Source organism: Ovis aries, chromosome 9 (genome assembly GCF_016772045.2).
Source record: "Ovis aries strain OAR_USU_Benz2616 breed Rambouillet chromosome 9, ARS-UI_Ramb_v3.0, whole genome shotgun sequence".
Taxonomy (NCBI): Eukaryota; Metazoa; Chordata; class Mammalia; order Artiodactyla; family Bovidae; genus Ovis; species Ovis aries.
Window position 1 is genome coordinate 20253446 of NC_056062.1, and position 20852 is coordinate 20274297.

General features: G+C 45.3%; 1 protein-coding gene across 2 annotated transcripts in view; it reads left to right on the forward strand.

Annotated features, from left to right (window-relative positions):
- ZFAT (zinc finger and AT-hook domain containing) overlaps positions 1–20852 on the forward strand; it is a 156584-nt gene that overhangs the window by 57508 nt on the left and 78224 nt on the right. For both annotated transcript variants that reach the window (XM_027972875.3, XM_042254054.2), the window contains 3 exons: positions 603–753; positions 5842–7292; positions 8107–8339. In XM_027972875.3, the coding sequence (XP_027828676.2) occupies positions 603–753; positions 5842–7292; positions 8107–8339 (1835 nt within the window). The remainder of the gene's footprint in view (positions 1–602; positions 754–5841; positions 7293–8106; positions 8340–20852) is intronic.

The following is a 20852-nucleotide window of genomic DNA, read 5'->3' on the forward strand; positions in this document are numbered from 1 at the left end:
CTGTCTTGATGCTGTTTGACGTTTACTCAAAGTTTCACACATGAGGAGCTATATGAAATCTTGCAGGGAGGCATGTATGTATATGTGTATCTGTCTTGTGTTTTGGTTTTTCAATAAAGAAAAAAGAAAGTTAGTCTCATAGTCGTGTCCGACTCTTTGTGATCCCATGGACTGTAGCCTGCCTGGTTCCTGTGTCCATGGGATTCTATAGACAAGAATACTGGAGTGGGTTGCCATTTCCTTCACCAGATCTTCCCGACTCTGGGAGCGAACCCAGGTCTCCTGCGCTGCAGGCAGATTCTTTACCAACTAAGCCACTAGGGAAGCCCTTTTAATAAAGACATCAAGTGAAAATGTATCTCACAAGAAGGTTTTGATAGATTATTGGATAACCTCCCTGAAACACACACCCACGGACACACACACCCCAACACACAAACAGGTTACCTGTGTGAGCTGAAGGAGCACTAGCCCCCTGCACAGGTGCCACACAGTGAAGAAACACGCTTCCCAGGCTGTGCTCCCTGCACTGGGGCAGGGGGTGGGAATCAGGGACCTCGAGGCACCTCTTTATTTCTCACCGAATTGTGCCTCCCTCTCAGGTGCTACCAAGATTGTTCCAGTGGAGGCCGGGCCCCCAGAAACAGGAGCTGCAGACCCTGAGGCCACAGCAGCTGACCTGGCGCCCCGGAGAGGGTACCAGGAGTATGCCATCCAGCAGACAGCCTACGAGCAGCCCATGAAGTCCAGCAGGTAAAGCATCTTCTGTTGTGTGTGACCCCAGCCACCACCTCAGAAGGTGGGAGAGTGGAATGTACACTTAACCAGGACTCTGCTGGCTAAGCTATAGGTAAGGCGTTCTGGTTTCTTGACTTGAACCTAAGAACCAGCCCCTCCATGATGGCCTCATGGTGTGCTGGCTGAGCCCAAGCAGCCTCTGTGGGATGCGAGGCAGACCAGCCGGCTTGGGAAACTCAGTGCCAGTTGGCTTAATGAAGGTGGAGCATTTTACTCAAGGCGAACGTATGCTTCACCTGAATAAAAAGTGGTGTGAACAAGGCCTTATTTAGTAAGTCTGCTGGTTTTTATAGCTGCACAATTTATAATGAAAAAGATCTTTATTTCCCCCTTAGCTTCATAAGTAACACAAGCGTCCTGTAGACACTTCCAGAGTCTGTATAACACGCAGCTGCAGTAACCATCTCGCCTCTTCTGATTGAGGTCACCTCTACAGACAGCTTGGTTCACTGGCCACCATAATTTTTTCACGATGCTTCCCTGGTGGCTCAGAGGGTAAAGCATCTGCCTACAATGTGGGAGACCTGGGTTCGATCCCTGGGTTGGGAAGATCCCCTGGAGAAGGAGATGGCAACCCACTCTTGCCTGGAAAATTCCATGGACTGAGAAGCCTGGTAGGCAACAGTCCATGGGGTCGCAAAGAGTCAGACACGACTGAGCGACTTCACTTACTTAATTTTGTTATTTTTTTTCCTAACACAAAACACCAAAGGCACTGTTATCAACCTATTTTTTTTTTTTTAAACTTACCATGTTTAACTTTTTCTTTTTCAGTAGATAATGTTTTTAAAGTGCGTTTGCTGTTGTGTGGATTCTCTAGTTTACTAGAGTCGGTTTTTGCTTGGCAGGCAATGCTGTGCTCAAGGCTCTGGTCCCTCCCTCTTTCAGTACTTCTTCAGGGCTTCTTCTGGGATGAATTGCTAGAACTGACATTGCTGGGTTTTTTTTTTGAAAAAGATATTTATTTGACTGCAGCTGGTCTTAGTTGCTACATGTGGGATCTAGTTACCTGACCAGGGATCAGACCCCGGCCCCCTGCATAATTCTAAGATAACCACCTGAAGTCTTAGCCACTGGATCACTGGGAAGGTCCCTGAAATTGCTGTCTTAAAGGATATGAGCGTTAAAACTTTAATCTACATTGAAAACTGCCCTCCAGACACACTGGGTGAACTGATGCCTGACCCCTACACCTTTCCCGTGGTCACAGTCTTGGCCATGGTACGTCCCTGCTGACGTGGATCAGCAAACTCCCATCGCCCGAGCTCTGCACACGTTTTTCAGACTGAGAGGAAAGACGAAGATGCCAGACAGGAGGTTCCCTGTTTCCTGAAAAGGGGAAAGAAGGCGTTCTGGATGAGAGCCTGAGATTCAGTGCCAGTCCTGGGTTGGTTCTAGATCCTTTTGCGTGTGCTCAGTCGCTGCAGTTGTGTCTCACTGTTTGTGACCCCATGGCCTGTAGCCCTCCTCTATCCGTGGGATTCTTCAGGCAAGAGTACTGGTGAGGGTTGCTGTGCGCCTCTCCAGGGGATTGTCTCAACCCAGGGATCAAACTGGTGTCTCCTGCATTGGCAGGCAGATTCGTGACCACTGAGCCCCCTGGGAAGCCCCTAGATCCTTCTGCTGGACTTCAACAGCTCAAATACCTGCTGCGTTCCAGGCACTGCGGGGGTGGGGTGGGGAGGAAGATTAGGACAGACGGGAGGCTTCCGCTCTGCTGGGACTGGACACAAGTGATTTTGCCTCTGAGCCTCTCAGCACCACACACGAGACTGTCTAATAGAACCTGACTCAGTTTAGTGGTGGGATTAAATGATCACATCTTTGGAAAGTGGTCTTGTTAAATTATAACATCATGTCGTCTGGGGTGTCTCATTAATTTCTAGCCTCAGTCCTCTCTTCTTGCAAATGTGAGCAACTGAATGTATCAGCGAAGTTGTAAAAATATGGACTCCTTTGGCAAAACTGAGATACAATTAATTTTGAAGACCATCCTTGTCTCAACACAGCTTGATTTGTAGACTCTTCATAATATTTCAAGGTCTGTTGGGGAGGGTTTCAAAACTCCATGCTTATCTGGTTACAGGTAAATATACTCAATATTTAATCAGTAGATGGAGGCTGTATTCCTGTTGTCAAGCATTCTATTAATATTTTATAGTCTAAATTATAAAATAGTTATGAAAGAGGCTTTTTATATGACGAAAGTCAGGAAAACTGTAAGGAAAAAAAATCAGTCGTAATCTCACTCCCCTAAGATAACCATCGTTAATATTTTTAATGTATTTCCTTTCAGCCTTTTTTCAGCCCATATATTTTATAAAACTGAGTTTATAATATTTTATATGCAATTTTGTATCCTGCTTTTAATACTTAACCACATTATACTTCCTTTCCTTTGTTACTCAAATTATTCACAAACTATGCCTTGTAGTGACATGCGGTAATATCATGAGGCTCTCCTGTGACCCCCTACTCAGCTCTCCACACTGCAGCCAGTGCGCTTTTTATAAAAATGCCCATTTGGTTGTAGCTTTTAAAGCTTCACATTGTTGTTAGGAGAACTAAGCCTATAGGGCCACCTCTCCCTCTGGTTCTCTGTGCTCCAGCATCTGCTCCAGCCATATGGGTCCTTTAAAAAACTTATTTATTTATTTTTAATTGAAGGATAATTGCTTTAGAATATTGCTCTGGTTTCTGCCATACATCCACATAGGACTTCCCTGTAGCTCAAACGGTAAAGAACCTGCCTGCAATGTAGGAGACCTGGGTTCGATCCCTGGGTCAGGAAGATCCTCTGGAGAAGGGAATGGCAACCCACTCCAGCATTCTTGCTTGGAGAATCACACAGACAGAGAAGACTGGAGGGCTACAGTTCGTGAGGTGGCAGAGTCAGACACGACTGAGCAACTATAACTTACTTACTTATATATCAACATGAATTAGTCATAGGTATACATATGTTCCCTCCCTCTTGAACACCCCTCCCACCTCCCACCCTTTCCCACCCCTCTAGGTTGTTACAGGGCCCTGGTTTGAGCTCCCTGAGTCATACAGCAAATTCCGCTATCTGTTTTATATATAATAGTGGATACCCGTTCAGGCCATTCTCTCCATTCATCTCACCCTCTCCTTCCTCCCCACCGCTCATGTTTGAAAGTCTGTTCCTGGGTCTTTTTTTTTAAGCTACATCATGTGGCATTTGAGATCTTAGTTTCCCAGCCGGTGATGGAACCCTTGCCTCCTGCAGTGGAAGCCTGGAGTCTTAACCATTGTACCTCCAGGGAACCCCCATTGGGGTGCTTTCTGTTTCCCTGACCTCTCCCGACCTCTTCCTCTTCCTGGATTCCACCCTTTCCCCTCCCATACCTGGACTTGGTTAACTCCTGTTTATACTTCAGCTGCCTGCTCAAATGTCCCATCTCAGGGCGGCCTGCCCTGTCCCCTGGACAGCTCGGTCCTCCTTGGCCTGGGCTCCCAGAGCATCCTGTCTTTTTTCACCACAGCAGGGAGCTGGTGGTCCTGTTTGCTCATATATGCCTATCAGACTGACGCAGTGCTGCCTCTAGGAGGTGAGCTCCGAGAGAGCGTGGAGTGTGTTTGTTTTTGTCCCCATTGTGTCCCCAGTGCCTGGAACACTTTTTCAAATGAATGAAAGAATGAGTGAAAAAAAAATGTGCAAATTAGTTCCCTATGTTGGAACCTGCAAGCAGCTTTCCACTCCTACTGTGAAAAATGGCACAGTGAGCACCTTCACTTGAATTTTGTATTCTTTCTTTTGATAGATTCCCAGCAGATAGATTCCAGTGGATAACTGGATCGAGGGGTCTGATCTTTTAAAACTCTGCCTGAATGCTTTCAAGCAGTGAGTGAGAGTATCTCTTGAAGTGAATAAGGGGACATTCCGGGTGAGATAATGTGATAGGAATCCCACGACATCACAGCTCAGCGAGTCAGCCCATAGACCCAGGCCCACACCTGGGAGCCCAGCACAGGTGGGCCAGCCACTTCTTCCGACTCATCCCCTTTGGTGAGGGTCAGCACTGAGGGCCTGACCAGGGATCCGTGTAATAATACGAAAGAAATCAGAGCCAGAGATTCTCCTAAGACCATTTAGACCTTGCATTTAGAGAAAGAAATCCCCATGATTTGTTTATTTAATTAACACTATGAACCCAGAGTTTCTTCCACTAAGTAAAATGATCACCTTCTGGATACCTCTGTCATTTGAGAAATATCCAGATTTGTTTCCTTAAATTAGCCTTGGGTTTAGCATACAGGCATAGTATAGACTTTCAGATCTGAATGTCTTAATTACACCAGGAGACTTGTACCCTCTGGTGTTTACAGGCTGCAATCTGTTTAAATATTTTTCATTTAAAACATAGAGGAACCTGTGTTGGTCAAACATAGTTGTACGATTAGTTCTATAAATAGACTTTACAGTTACAATGTGAGTTTTCTAAGTTGCTGCAGTCCTGTCCTACTCTTTGTGACCCTATATGTAGCCTGCCAGGCTCCTCTGTCTGTGGAATTCTCCAGGCAAGAGCACTGGAGGGGGTTGCCAGTGCCCTCCTCCAGGGGATCTTCCCAACCCAAGGATCGAGCCTGTGTCGCCTGGCAGATGGGTTCTTTACCACTGAGCCACCAGGGAAGCCCCACAGTTTCCGTGGGTACAGCTTAATGGTGGCTGATTAATGGGACTAAATGATCATTGGTATTTCTGAGGACCTGCCTGGAGAACCTGGGCAGAGTCCCGGGGGAGCAGGTTGGAGGAGAAAAAGCCTCACCCACCCCCTGGGCTCACCGGTCAACTCCCGTCCCTGGTACAAGGTGCAGCCCTTTGGTGACTTGTCATTTGTGGATTGCAGATCGTCCAGTTTTGCTTGTTGATGAATGAATGCCTCCCCCATCCTCAGCCCCAGTGTCTGCTAGCTCGCACCTTTAAGCCTTGGGTGTTTTGGCACCTAGAAGGAAGCGGGGTGGGAGGCATGGAGAAGGTGCAGGATCTCCACCCCTAACCGTGCTGCCCTCTGTTCCCAGGCTCGGGCCCACCCAGCTCAAGATCTTCACCTGTGAGTACTGCAACAAGGTCTTCAAGTTCAAGCACTCGCTGCAGGCCCACCTGCGGATCCACACCAAGGAGAAGCCCTACAAGTGCTCGCAGTGCAGCTATGCCAGCGCCATCAAGGCCAACCTCAACGTGCACCTGCGCAAGCACACGGGCGAGAAGTTCGCGTGCGACTGCTGCTCCTTCACCTGCCTGAGCAAGGGCCACCTCAAGGTGCACGTGGAGCGCGTGCACAAGAAGATCAAGCAGCACTGCCGCTTCTGCAAGAAGAAGTACTCGGACGTCAAGAACCTCATCAAGCACATCCGCGACGCGCACGACCCGCAGGACAAGCCGGTGCAGGAGGCCCTGGACGAGCTGTGCCTGATGACGCGGGAGGGCAAGCGGCAGCTGCTCTACGACTGCCACATCTGTGAGCGCAAGTTCAAGAACGAGCTGGACCGCGACCGCCACATGCTGGTTCACGGCGATAAGTGGCCCTTCGCCTGCGAGCTCTGTGGCCACGGCGCCACCAAGTACCAGGCGCTGGAGCTGCACGTCCGGAAGCACCCGTTCGTGTACGTGTGCGCCCTGTGCCCCAAGAAGTTCGTCAGCTCCATCCGCCTGCGCGCGCACATCAAGGAGGCGCATGGGGCGGCCCAGGAGACGCTGGTCTTCACCAGCTCCATCAACCAGAGCTTCTGCCTCCTGGAGCCTGGTGGGGACATCCAGCAGGAGGCCCTGGGCGGGCAGCTGCAACTGGCAGAAGAGGAGTTTGTGTTCCAGGGGGTGAATGTGCCCAAGGAGGCAGCCAGCCCCGGGGAGGTGCGGCCCGCAGTGGAGCCCGGGGCCCCTGCAGAGGTGCCCACCCCGCCAGTGCGCTCGGCCGCTGCCCAGCCTGACGGCACCGCCCCGGCCCCTCCACCCAGTGAGCTGGCAGCCTCTGCCGTGTCCCCGGACCTCCGTCCGCACGCCGGGCTTTCCAGTGAGTTTTTGATAAAGAGTGAACCCCCCACGGCCGAGGGTCCCATTGCTGTTCCCGAGAAGACCGGGGACACCCAGCAGGGAGGCAGTGCCCCGACTCAGGGCCAGGATGCGGCACCTCAGTTGTCCAAGGCCAAAGGCATGGAAGCAAACTCTGAGGCCCCGGGTGCCGAGAGCCCCCCAGCTGAGGGGCAGAAAGTGGCAGCCTCCTCGTGTGACGGCCCAGATCCAAGCAAAGGTCTCAGGTCCAACCCAGCTCAGGCCTCAGACTCTCCCCCGGGAGCTGGTGGGATGGAGGTGGCCCTGTGCCAGCCTGCCTCTTGCGCGCCCGCCCCAGAGCACCGGGCCGGCCTCACTGCCTTCATGAAGATTCTGGACAGTTTGCAGAAGAGGCGGATGAACACCAGCCTGTGTGAGAGGATCCGGAAGGTGTACGGGGACCTGGAGTGTGAATACTGTGGTAAGGGGTGGGGCCGGGCACGAGGCTGGGGGGCTCTCTTCCCCGCAGCCCATCCGGCCACCTGGCTGCGGGTCCACCTCCTGTTTGAGTTGAGCTCGTGTCTCTTTGCAAAGAACACCTTCTAAGTGAGCTCGCCGTCCTGGGTAGATAGCAGTGGTGCCACCATGGTGCAGTAGCTGTGAAGTCTGTGAAGGCAGCTAGGATGCTGGGACAGCCAAACCCGCTGGCTCGGCCAGGCCTGCAAGGCGGAGGTTTATCCTACGGCCCCCGCCTGAGCTTTAGCCAAGAGTCACCTTTCTTCTGGCGCATGAGAAGTTTAAAAGTCCAGCTTTAGTAAGTTGTGGCCGTTGCCTAGATGGGCAGAGAGATGTTAACGGGAGTGACTGCAGCTCTTTGTAGGGAGACGCTGAGTGCAACCCTCGCAGCTCGCGGTGGAAGCGTGGCCTCAGGGTCTCCTGAGAGCGGGCAGGACCCATGGGAGATGGCCCAGGTGCCCGCGGAGCTTAGAGCCTGGTGATGTCACCCATGTGCATAAACATACGTGGCACCATAACTGGTCCTCGATAAATGCTCCTTTACTCCTCCCAGCACTGATGTCATGCAGAAGGAGTAGCAGCACCCTTAATTTTTGCCACCTGCCACCTTTGAAAAGTCATTTCCAGAGATGTGGTGCAAAGTGTGAAGGGTGACCCGGACAAGCACGAGAGGGAAAGGAAGATAGTCCTTAAAAAAAAATAATAATAATAATAATTAAAAAAGATCAAATTCAGGATAAAAGAAACTTCCTTGTTCTCATGTGAAAATATTTTTTTAGGCAAACTTTTTTGGTACCAAGTGCATTTTGACATGCATGTCCGCACCCACACCCGGGAACATCTGTATTATTGCTCCCAGTGTCACTATTCTTCCATCACCAAAAACTGCCTTAAACGCCATGTAATTCAGAAACACAGTAACATCTTGCTGAAGTGTCCCACTGACGGCTGTGACTACTCGACTCCAGATAAATATAAGCTGCAGGCACATCTTAAAGTCCACACTGAGCTGGTAAGTAGCCCGCCCTAGTGGCAGCCCCGTCTCCCCTGGGTGCTCCCTGCTTCCTCTTGGCGATGTGCACGGAGGTGCCCCTGCTCCTTCGGGAGCCCGGTGTGTGAGCATCCACCCCGGAGAACGGAAAGGCCCTTCTCACGACACAGGCCCTTCACGCTAACAGAGGCCTTCCTTCACCCCAGGGCCCTTCTCACAGGGAGAGAGCCTCGCGTCTGTTGGGAAGACGATCCCTTTGAAAACATTGGCTTCCTCTGCAGATTTTTCAGCATCAGAGAAAGCCTATAGAAGGAAGATCTACAGAATAGAAGTAAAGCAAAGGTTTCTTAAATCAGGGGTCCCCAGCACCCCATGGCCATGGACCCGTAGCAGTCCGTGGCCTGTTAGGAACTGGGCTACACAGCAGGAGGTGAGAGGTGGGCCAAGGAGCCAAGCTTCATCTGTGTTTCCAGCCGCTCCCCCTCGCTCACATGACCGCCTGAGCTCCACCTCCTGTCAGAGCAGCGGCGGCATAATAAACATGATGTGCTTGGATCATCCCGAGACCATCCCCTCCTCAGCTCCTGTCCGTGGAAACTTTGTTTTCCATGAAACCCATCCCTGGTCCCAAAATGGTTGGGGAACTGCTCTCTTACAAGACGGTTTAAAGGACCGTTAATAACAGGGCCGATAATACTAATAGCCACCACTAAAAGCTGTTGAGAGATTAAGTTAGATGATGCCTGCCGAGTGCTAGACACACTGTTTGAGTCATAGTAAGAGCGCAGTCAACATTGAAGATCACTGATGATATTATCGCGTTATCCCTTGGAGACCCTGCGAAAGAACGTCTGTAAAGCATTTCTTTTTTAAGTGATATGTTAATTCAAGGTGCTGTTAAATAGTCTCATGATGGTAAAAGTTATCTGATTCTCCGGTGCGTGATCCTGTAACAGTAGTGTTTATTTTAGCATATGCTCCTCTACCTTGAGTGATTCGAGACTCTCCAAGTGGTAAAGGAGGCGCACCTGGCCCAGGTGTGCTTCTGCTCTGACCGTGTTCCTTTCTCTGCGCAGAACAAGGCTTCAGAAGCTTGATCTGGCACCTCTGTTTCCTGGCCTGAAATCACTTACACTTGGAAAGTACAGTACCAAGGGCAAAGTCAGGGTGTTTTTGGTTTAGTGAGTATAAAGAGCGCGTGCTTTGGGGTTGGATAACTGGATTCAGATATTGTCTCCAGTCATCGCACAGGCTGTGTCACACTGGACAGGTCGCTTGTCCTCTCTGAGACTCAGTAGCCTTCTGTGAAATATGTATTAAAAAGCATATTGGCTGTTTACACACACACACACATACATGTGTATGCACAGACATACCCACACATGCATTATGCACACCCACACATGTGTGCACACATGTATCACACACACCTCTATATGCAAAATATACATGTACACATACGTATGTCTTTGTACCTATACATAGGTCTCTTGGGTTATTGGGCCGTTAAATGGAGTGCTCTGGATAAAGAACTTGGCTCAGTCCTTGTACAGGCAACTGTGTAGCTGCTTCCCTCCATCTCCCTCCCATCAGTGACCAGGCAGCGTGACTGAGTCAAGGATGTATTACCATCAAGGAAACATGGGGACCTGGTCAAGGAAGTTAGTCAATGACATTTCTGAACCCATTTTTTTTTTTTTTAACAGCACCGGGCACACGCTGTGAAAGGGAAACTTGAGAAAACCAAGTTTGGTTCTAGCATGTTAACGTTAAGATTCCATAGCCACCTCTGTGATCTTGGGCAAATTGCCTAGCATCACTGACCCTCAGTATTCTCCTCTGTAAAATGGAGATATGGTACTTTCTTTGACTTCTCAGGATAGTGAAGATTAAGCTAGAAAATAAGTGTGGAACACCCAGGTCAGTGTTTTTTCAGCCCCCAGGTCATGATCCATTAGAGGATTGTGAAATTAGTTCAGTGGATTACAACTCAGTTCAGTTCAGTTGTGTCCAACTCTTTGCGACCCCATAGAGTGCAGCATGCCAGGCTTCTCTGTCCATCACCAACTCTGGAGCTTGTTCAAACTCACGTCCATTGTGTTGGTGATACCATACAACCATCTCATCCTCTGTTGTCCCATTCTTGTCCCGCCTTCAATCTTTCCCAGCATCAGGTCTTTTCACATGAGTCAGTTCTTCACGCCAGGTGGCCAAAGTATTGGAGCTTCAGCTTCAGCATCAGTTCTTCCAATGAATATTCAGGACTGATTTCCTTGAGGTTTGACTGGTTTGATCTCCTTGCAGTCCAAGGGACTCTCAAGAGTCTTCTCCAACACCACAGTTCAAAAACATCAATTCTTTGGTGCTCAGCTTTCTTTATAGTCTAACTTTTATACCCATACATGACCACTGGAAAAACCATAGCTTTGACTAGACAGATGTTTGTTGGCAAAGTAACGTCTCTGCTTTTTAATATGCCGTCTAGGTTGGTCTTAGCTTTTCTTCCAAGGAGCAAGCATCTTTTAATTTCATGGCTGCAGTCACCATCTGCAGTGATTTTGGAACCCCCCAAAATAAAGTCTGTCACTGTTTCCATTGTTTCCCCATCTATTTGCCATGAAGTGATGGAGCCAGATGCCATGATCTTAGTTTTCTGAATGTAGTGTATCTTAAAAATGAAATAGAATGAAGTAGAATTTAATCAGCGCTCTTTACCCATAACAAGGTAATAGGTATTATTTTCTGAGACCTTTGGTTCCATGTTTCAGTGTATTTATATGCCAGTGTGTGTGCACGTATGTTCTTGGTGGTAATGTCAAAAGGGTGACCTCCTGTGTAGGTCCCATTAGATGAGTTTGCAAGTCATTGACCCTGATGATGTAATTTATGACATCCTGAATCAGCAATACTTGGGGGTAATTGTTACAAATGAGATTCCTGGCTCATACCTCCACCATAATTTGTAGCGGGGGGGCACCTGGGAACCTATTTTTAAATCAAGTTCATCCTGACACAGACGTGTGAAGTAGCAGGAAGTCAAGCTTCCAGTGGATATTCAGGATATATCAGTCTCTCTGTCTTTGTTCCTGGCTTGTGTGCCTTCACAAGAGCCCTTGTAGGCACCTGATGCTCAGGGCACCATGTCTGCTGCAAGCCTTCACCTGGGAGGAGTGGACTCATTCTGGTCTTGCATCCTGACTCCTTCACTTGTAAGTGGTGTGGTCTCACTATCTAACGTCTCTGACCGCTCGTCTGTAAAAGTGGAGGGACACTCCCGGCCTCCAGGGTTTCCATGGGGACATTTGTGAGGGGCCAGGCACAGGTCCAGGCATGGGGGGAGGCAGTCTACACTAGCTCTTCCTTTGTGTTACTGGTGGTGGAAGGAGACGCCATAGTAACAGTGGTGGTGGTAGCGCTTCCATCCAGGGCACAGTGGCTTTCCAGCAGACAGTTCAGACCTGTGCCTGTCGTGGAGAAGGGCCTAGTCTGTACTTGTCCTTATTTATTATTTTTTAATATAAATTTATTTATCTTATTTGGAGGCTAATTACTTTACAACATTGTATTAGTTTTGCCATACATCGACATGAATCCGCCACGGGTGTACATGTGTTCCCCATCCTGAACCCCCCTCCCACCTCCCTCCCCATCCCGTCCCTCTGGGTCATCCCAGTGCACCAGTCCCAAGCATCCTGTATCCTGCATCGAACCTGGACTGGCGATTAATTCCACATATGATAATATACATGTTTCAATGCCATTCTCCCAAATCATCCCACCCTCGCCCTCTCCCTCAGAGTCCTAAACACTGTTCTATACATCTGTGTCTCTTTTGCTGTCTCGCATACAGGTTTATCGTTACCACCTTTCTAAATTCCATATATATGCGTTATTATACTGTATTGGTGTTTTTCTTTCTGACTTACTTCACTCTGTATAACAGGCTCCAGTTTCATCCACCTCTTTAGAACAGATTCAAATGTATTCTTTTTAATGGCTGAGTAATACTCCATTGTGTATATGTATCACAGCTTTCTTACCCATTTGTCTGCTGATGGATATCTAGGTTGCCTCCATGTCCTGGCTATTATAAACAGTGCTGCAGTGAACATTGGGGTACACATGTCTTTCAGTTCTGGTTTGCTTGGTGTGTATGCCCAGCAGTGGGATGCCTAGGTCATATGGCAGTTCTATTTCCAGTTTTTTAAGGAATCTCCACACTGTTCTCCATAGTGGCTGTACTAGTTTGCGTTCCCACCAACAGTGTAAGAGGGGACCCTTTTCTCCACACGCTCTCCAGCATTTATTGCTTGTAGACTTTTGGATCGCAGCCATTCTAACTGGTGTGAAATGGTACCTCATTATGGTTTTGATTTGCATGTCTCTGATAATGAGTGATGTTGAGCATCTTTTCATGTGTTTGTTAGCCATCCGTACGTCTTCTTTGGAGAAATGTGTGTTTAGTTCTTTGGCTCATGTTTTGATTGGGTCACTTATTTTTCTGGAATTCAGCTGCAGGAGTTGCTTGTATATTTTTGAGATTAGTTGTTTGTCAGTTGCTTCATTTGCTATTATTTTCTCCCATTCAGAAGGCTGTCTTTTCACCTTGTTTATATTTTCCTGTGTTGTGCAGAAGCTTTTAATTTTAATTAGGTCCCATTTGTTTATTTTTGCTTTTATTTCCAATATTCTGGGAGGTGGGTCATAGAGGATCCTGCTGTGATTTATGTCAGAGAGTGTTGTGCCTGTGTTCTCCTCTAGGAGTTTTATAGTTTCTGGTCTTACGTTTAGATCTTTAATCTACATTGAGTTTATTTTTGTGTATGGTGTTAGAAAGTGTTCTAGTTTCATTCTTTTACAAGTGGTTGACCAGTTTTCGCAGCACCACTTGTTAAAGAGATTGTCTTTTCTCCATTGTATAATCTTACCTCCTTTGTCAAAGATAAGGTGTCCATAGGTGCATGGATTTATCTCTGGGCTTTCTACTTTGTTCCATTGATCTATATTTCTGTCTTTGTGCCAGTTCCATACTGTCTTGATGACTGTGGCTTTGCAGTAGAGCCTGAAGTCAGGCAGGTTGATTCCTCCAGTTCCGTTCTTCTTTCTCAAGATTGTTTTGTCTATTCGAGGTTTTTTGTTTTTGCATACAAATTGTGAAATTATTTATTCTAGCTCTGTGAAAAATACCGTTGGTAGCTTGATAGGGATTGCATTGAATATATAGGTTGCTTTGGGCAGTATACTCATTTTCACTATATTGATTCTTCCGATCCATGAACACAGTATATTTCTCCATCTATTAGTGTCCTCTTTTATTTCTTTCACCAGTGTTTTATAATTTTCTATATATAGGTCTTTTGTTTCTTTAGGTAGATATATTCCAAGTATTTTATTCTTTTCGTTGCAATGGTGAATGGAATTGTTTCCTTATTTTCTCATTATTAGTATATACGAATGCAAGGGATTTCTGTGTGTTGATTTTATATCCTGCAACTTTACTATATTCATTGATTAGCTCTGGTAATTTTCTGGTGGAGTCTTTAGGGTTTTCTATGTAGAGGATCATGTCATCTGCAAACAGTGAGAGTTTTATTTCTTTTCCAATTTGGATTCCTTTTATTTCTTTTTCTGCTCTGATTGCTGTGGCCAAAACTTCCAAAACTATGTTGAATAGTAGTGGTGAAAGTGGGCACCCTTGTCTTGTTCCTGTCTTTAGGGGAAATGCTTTCAATTTTTCACCATTGAGGATAATGTTTGCTGTGTGTTTGTCATATATAGCTTTTATTATGTTGAGGTATGTTCCTTCTATTCCTGCTTCCTGGAGTGTTTTTATCATAAATGGATGTTGAATTTTGTCAAAGGCTTTCTCTGCATCTATTAAGATAATCATATGGTTTTTATTTTTCAATTTGTTTATGTGGTGCATTACATTGATTGATTTGTGGATATTGAAGAATCCTTGCATCCCTGGGATAAAGCCCACTTGGTCATCATGTATATCTTTTTAATGTGTTGTTGGATTCTGTTTGCTAGAATTTTGTTGAGGATTTTTGCATCTATGTTCATCAGTAATATTGGCCTGTAGTTTTCTTTTTTTGTGGCATCTTTGTCAGGTTTTGGTATTAGGGTGATGGTGGCCTCATAGAATAAGTTTGGAAGTTTACCTTCCTCTGCAATTTTCTGAAGAATTTAAGTAGGATAGGTGTTAGCTCTTATCTAAATTTTTGGTAGAATTCAGCTGTGAAGCTGTCTGGTCATGGGCTTTTGTTTGCTGGAAGATTTCTGATCACAGTTTTAATTTCTGTGCTTGTGATGGGTCTGTTAAGATTTTCTATTTCTTCCTGGTTCAGTTTTGGAAAGTTGTACTTTTCTAAGAATTTGTCCATTTCTTCCAAATTGTCCATTTTATTGGCATATAATTGCTGATAGTAGTCTCTTATGATCCTTTGTATTCCTGTGTTGTCTGTTGTGATCTCTCCATTTTCATTTCTAATTTTATTAATTTAATTTTTCTCTCTTTGCTTCTTGATGAGTCTGGCTAATGGTTTGTCAACTTTATTTATCTTCTCAAAGAACCAGCTTTTGGCTTTGTTGACTTTTGCTATGTTCTCTTTTTTTTCTTTTGCATTTATTTCTGCCCTAATTTTTAAGATTTCTTTCCTTCTACTAACTCTGGGGTTCTTCATTTCTTCCTTTTCTAGTTGCTTTAGGTGTAGAGTTAGGTTATTTATTTGACTTTTTTTCTTATTTCTTGAGGTATGCCTGTATTGCTATGAACCCTCCCCTTAGCACTGCTTTTACAGTATCCCACAGGTTTTGGGTTGTTGTGTTTTCATTTTCATTCATTTCTATGCATATTTTGATTTCTTTTTTGATTTCTTCTGTGATTTGTTGGTTATTCAGAAGTGTGTTGTTCAGCCTCCATATGTTGGAATTTTTAATAGTTTTTCTCCTATAATTAAGAAAATCTTACTGCATTGTGGTCAGAGAAGATGCTTGGAATGATTTCATTTTTTTTGAATTTACCAAGGCTAGATTTATGGCCCAGGAGGTGATCTATCCTGGAGAAGGTTCCGTGTGTGCTTGAGAAAAAGGTGAAATTCATTGTTTTGGGGTGAAATGTCCTATAGATATCAATTAGGTCTAACTGGTCTGTTGTATCATTTAAAGTTTGTGTTTCCTTGTTAATTTTCTGTTTAGTTGATCTGTCCATAGGTGTGAGTGGGGTATTAAAGTCTCCCACTATTATTGTGTTATTGTTAATTTTCCCTTTCATACTTGTTAGCATTTGCCTTACATATTACAGTGCTCCTATGTTGGGTGCGTATATATTTATAATTGTTATATCTTCTTCTTGGATTGATCCTTTGAATCATTACGTGGTGTCTTTCTTTGTCTCTTTTCACAGCCTTTGTTTTAAAATATATTTTATCTGATATGAGTATTGCTACTCCTGCTTTCTTTTGGTCTCTATTTGCGTGAAATATCTTTTTCCAGCCCTTCACTTTCAGTCTGTATGTGTCCCTTGTTTCAAGGTGGGTCTCTTGTAAACAACATATGTTGGGGTCTTTTTTTTTATCCATTCAGCCAGTCTTTGTCTTTTGTTTGGGGCATTCAGCCCATTTACATTTAAGGTAATTATTGATAAGTATGATACCAATAAAGTAAGTTGCCATTTACTTTATTGTTTTGGGTTCGAGTTTATATACCTTTTCTGTGTTTCCTGTCTAGAGAACATCCTTTAGCATTTGTTGGAGAGCTGGTTTGGTGGTGCTCAATTCTCTCAGCTTTTGCTTGTCTGTAAAGCCTTTGATTTCTCCTTCATATTTGAATGGGATCCTTGCTGGGTACAGTAATCTGGGCTGTAGGTTATCTTCTTTCATCACTTGAAGTATGTCTTACCATTCCCTCCTGGCCTGAAGAGTTTCTGTCGAAAGATCAGCTGTTATCCTTATGGGAATCCCCTTGTGTGTTATTTGTTGTTTTTCACTTGCTGCTTTTAATATTTGTTCTTTGTGTTTGATCTTTGTTAATTTGATTAATATGTGTCTTGGGGTGTTTCGCCTTGGGTTTATCCTGTTTGGGACTCTCTGGGTTTCTTGGACTTGGGTGATTATTTCCTTCCCCATTTTAGGGAAGTTTTCAACTGTTATCTCTTCAAGTATTTTCTCATGGTCTTTCTTTCTGTCTTCTTCTTCTGGGACTCCTATAATTCGAATGTTGGAGCGTTTCATATTGTCCTGGAGGTCTCTGAGATTGTCCTCATTTCTTTTAATTCATTTTTCTTTTTCCCTCTCTGTTTCATTTATTTTTACCATCTGTCTTCTACTTCACTTATCCTATCTTCTGCCTCTGTTATTCTACTGTTGGTTCCCTCCAGAGTATTTTTTATCTCATTTATTGCAATTTTCATTACATACTGTCTCTTTTTTATTTCTTTTAGGTCCTTGTTAAACCTTTCTTGCATCTTCTCAATCCTTGTCTCCAGGTTATTTATCTGTAACTACATTTTGTTTTTAAGATTTTGGATCATTTTCATTGTCATTATTTGGAATTCTTTATCAGGTAGATTCCCTATCTCTTCCTCTTTTGTTTGGTTTGGTGGGCATTTATCCTGTTCTTTTACCTGCTGGGTATTCCTCTGTGTCTTCATCTTATTTATATTGCTGTGTTTTTGGTGGCCTTTCTGTATTCTGGCAGTTTGTGGAGTCCTCTTTATTGTGGAGTTTCCTTGCTGTGGGTGGGGTTGGATGGGTGGTTTGTCAAGGTTTCCCAGTTTGGGAAGCTTGTGTCAATGTTCTGGTGGGTGGAGCTGGATTTCTTCTCTCTGGAGTGCAATGAAGTGTCCAGTAATGAATTATGAGATGTCAGTGGGTTTGGTGTGACTTTGGGCAGCCTGAATATTGAAGCTCAGGGCTATGTTCCTGTGTTGCTGGAGAATTTGCGTGGTACGTATTGCTCTGGAACTTGTTGGCCTTTGGGTGGTGCTTGGTTTCAGTGTAGGAATGGAGGAGTTTGATGAGCTCTTGTCGATTAATGTTCCCTGGAGTCAGGAGTTCTCTGGTGTTCTCAGGATTTGGACATAAGCCTCCTGCCTCTGGTGTTCAGTCTTATTCTTACAGTAGCCTCAAGACTTCTCCATCTATACAGCACTGATGATAAAACATCTAGATTAAAGATGAAAAGTTTCTCCACAGTGAGGGACACCCAGAGAGGTTCACAGAGTTACATGGAGAAGAGAAGAGGGAGGAGGGAGATAGAGGTGACCAGGAGGAGAAGTTCAGTTCAGTTCAGTTCAGTTGCTCAGGTGTGTCCTACTCTTTGCGACCCCATGAATCACAGCACGCCAGGCCTCCCTGTCCATCACCAACTCCCGGAGTTCACTCAGGCTCACGTCCATCGAGTCCGTGATGCCATCCAGCCATCTCATCCTTGGTCGTCCCCTACTCCTCCTGCCTCCAATCCCTCCCAGCATCAAAGTCTTTTCCAATGACTCAACTCTTCGCATGAGGTGGCCAAAGTACTGGAGCTTCAGCTTTAGCATCATTCCTTCCAAAGAAATTCCAGGGTTGATCTTCAGAATGGACTGGTTGGATCTCCTTGCAGTCCAAGGGACTCTGAAGAGTCTTCTCCAACACCACAGTTCAAAAGCATCAATTTTTGGCACTCAGCCTTTTTCACAGTCCAGCTCTCACATGCATACATGACTACTGGAAAAACCATAGCCTTGACTAGACGGACCTTAGTTGGCAAAGTAATGTCTCTGCTTTTGAATATGCTATCTAGGTTGGTTATAACTTCTCTTCCAAGGAGTAAGTGTCTCTTAATCTCATGGCTGCAGTCACCATCTGCAGTGATTTTGGAGCCCCCCAAAATAAAGTCTGACACTGTTTCCGCTGTTTCCCATCTATTTCCCATGGAGTGATGGGACCAGATGCCATGATCTTCATTTTCTAAATTTGGAGCTTTAAGCCAACTTTATCACTCTCCTCTTTCACTTTCATCAAGAGGCTTTTTAGCTTCTTTTCACACTCTGCCATAAGGGTGGTGTCATCTGCATATCTGAGGTTATTGATATTTCTCCCAGAAATCTTGATTCCAGCTTGTGTTTCTTCCAGTCCAGCGTTTCTCATGATGTACTCTGCGTATAAGTTAAATAAGCAGGGTGACAATATACAGCCTTGACGTACTCCTTATCCTATTTGGAACCAGTCTGTTGTTTCATGTCCAGTTCTAACTGTTGCTTCCTGGCTTGCATACAGATTTCTCAAGAGGGGGGAATCAAAAGAGGAGAAAGCTTGCCAGTAATCACTTCCTTATGTGTGCTCTACAGTCTGGACCACTCAGAGATGTTCACGGATTTACACAGAGAAGAGAAGAGGGAGGAAGGAGACAGAGGTGGTCAGGAGGAGAAAAGGGGGGAATCAAAAGGCGAGAGACAGATCCAGCCAGTAATCAGTTCCCTAAGTATTCTCCACCCTCCGGAACACACAAAGAGATTCACAGAGTTGGGTAGAGAAGAGAGGGGGGAGGGAGGAGATGGAGGTGAGCTGGTGGAGAAAAAGGGGAGTCCAAAGGGAGTGAGAGCAATCAAGCCAGTAATCTCTCTCCCAGGTGAAAATAGGTACTGAAGATTGGGTTCTTAAAGGTACAAAATTGATAACAAATAGCTGTGAAAAGAAAAGAGGTGAAAAGCAAAGGAGAAAAGGAAAGATATAAGCATCTGAATGCAGAGTTCCAATGGATAGCAAGAAGAGATAAGAAAGTCTTCTTTAGCGATCAATGCAAAGAAATAGGGGAAAACAACAGAATGGAAAAGACTAGAAATCTCTTCAAGAAAATTAGAGATACCAAGGGAACATTTCATGCAAAGATGGGCTCGATAAAGGACAGAAATGGTATGGACCTAACAGAAGCAGAACATATTAAGAAGAAGTGGCAAGAATACATGGAAAAACTGTACAAAAAAGATCTTCATGACCCAGATAATCATGCTGATGTGATCACTAACCTAGAGCCAGACATCTTGGAATGTGAAGTCAAGTGGGCCTTAGAAAGCATCACTACAAACAAAGCTAGTGGAGGAGATGGAATTCCAATTGAGCTATTTCAAATCCTAAAAGATGATGCTGTGAATGTGCTACACTCAGTATGCCAGCAAATTTGGAAAACTCAGCAGTGGCCACAGGACTGGAAAAGGTCAGTTTTCATTCCAATCCCAAAGAAAGGCAATGCCAAAGAATGCTCAAGCTACTGCACAATTACACTCATCTCACATGCTAGTAAAGCAATGCTCAAAATTCTCCAAGCCAGGCTTCAGCAATATGTGAACTGTGAACTCCCTGATGTTCAAGCTGGTTTTAGCAAAGGCAGAGGAACCAGAGATCAAATTGCCAACATCTGCTGGATCATGGAAAAAGCAAGAGAGTTCCAGAAAAACATCTATTTCTGCTTTCTTGACTATGCCAAAGCCTTTGACTGTGTGGATCACAATAAACTGTGGACAATTCTGAAAGAGATGGGAATACCAGACCACCTGACCTGCCTCTTGAGAAATCTGTATGCAGGTCAGGAAGCAACAGTTAGAACTGGACATGGAACAATAGACTGGTTCCAAATAGGATAAGGAGTAGGTCAAGGCTGTATATTGTCACCCTGCTTATTTAACTTCTATGCAGAATACATCATGAGAAATGCTGGACTGGAAGAAACACAAGCTGGAATCAAGATTGCTGGGAGAAATATCAATAACCTCAGATATGCAGATGACACCACCCTTATGGCAGAAAGTGAAGAAGAACTAAAAGCCTCTTGATGAAAGTGAAAGAGGAGAGTGAAAAAGTTGGCTTAAAGCTCAACATTCTGAAAACAAAGATCATGGCATCTGGTCCCATCACTTCATGGGAAATAGATGGGGAAACAGCGGAAACAGTATCAGACTGTTTATTTTTTGGGGCTCCAAAATCACTGCAGATGGTGAGTGCAGCCATGAAATTAAAAGATGCTTACTCTTTGGAAGAAAAGTTATGACCAACCTAGATAGTATATTCAAAAGCAGAGACATTACTTTGCCAACTAAGGTCCGTCTAGTCAAGGCTATGGTTTTTCCAGTGGTCATGTATGGATGTGAGAGTTGGACTGTGAAGAAGGCTGAGCGCCAAAGAATTGATGCTTTTGAACTGTAGTGTTGGAGAAGACTCTTGAGAGTCCCTTGGACTGCAAGGAGATCCAACCAATCCATTCTGAAAGAGATCAACCCTGGGATTTCTTTGGAAGGAATGATGCTAAAGCTGAAGCTCCAGTACTTTGGCCACCTCATGCGAAGAGTTGAGTCATTGGGAAAGACTTTGATGCTGGGAGGGATTGGGCGCAGGAGGAGAAGGGGATGACTGAGGATGAGATGGCTGGATGGCATCATGGACTTTTTGGACATGAGTCTGAGTGAACTCCAGGAGATGGTGATAGATAGGGAGGCCTGGCGTGCTGCGATTCATGGGGTTGCAAAGAGTCGGACACAACTGAGCAACTGAACTG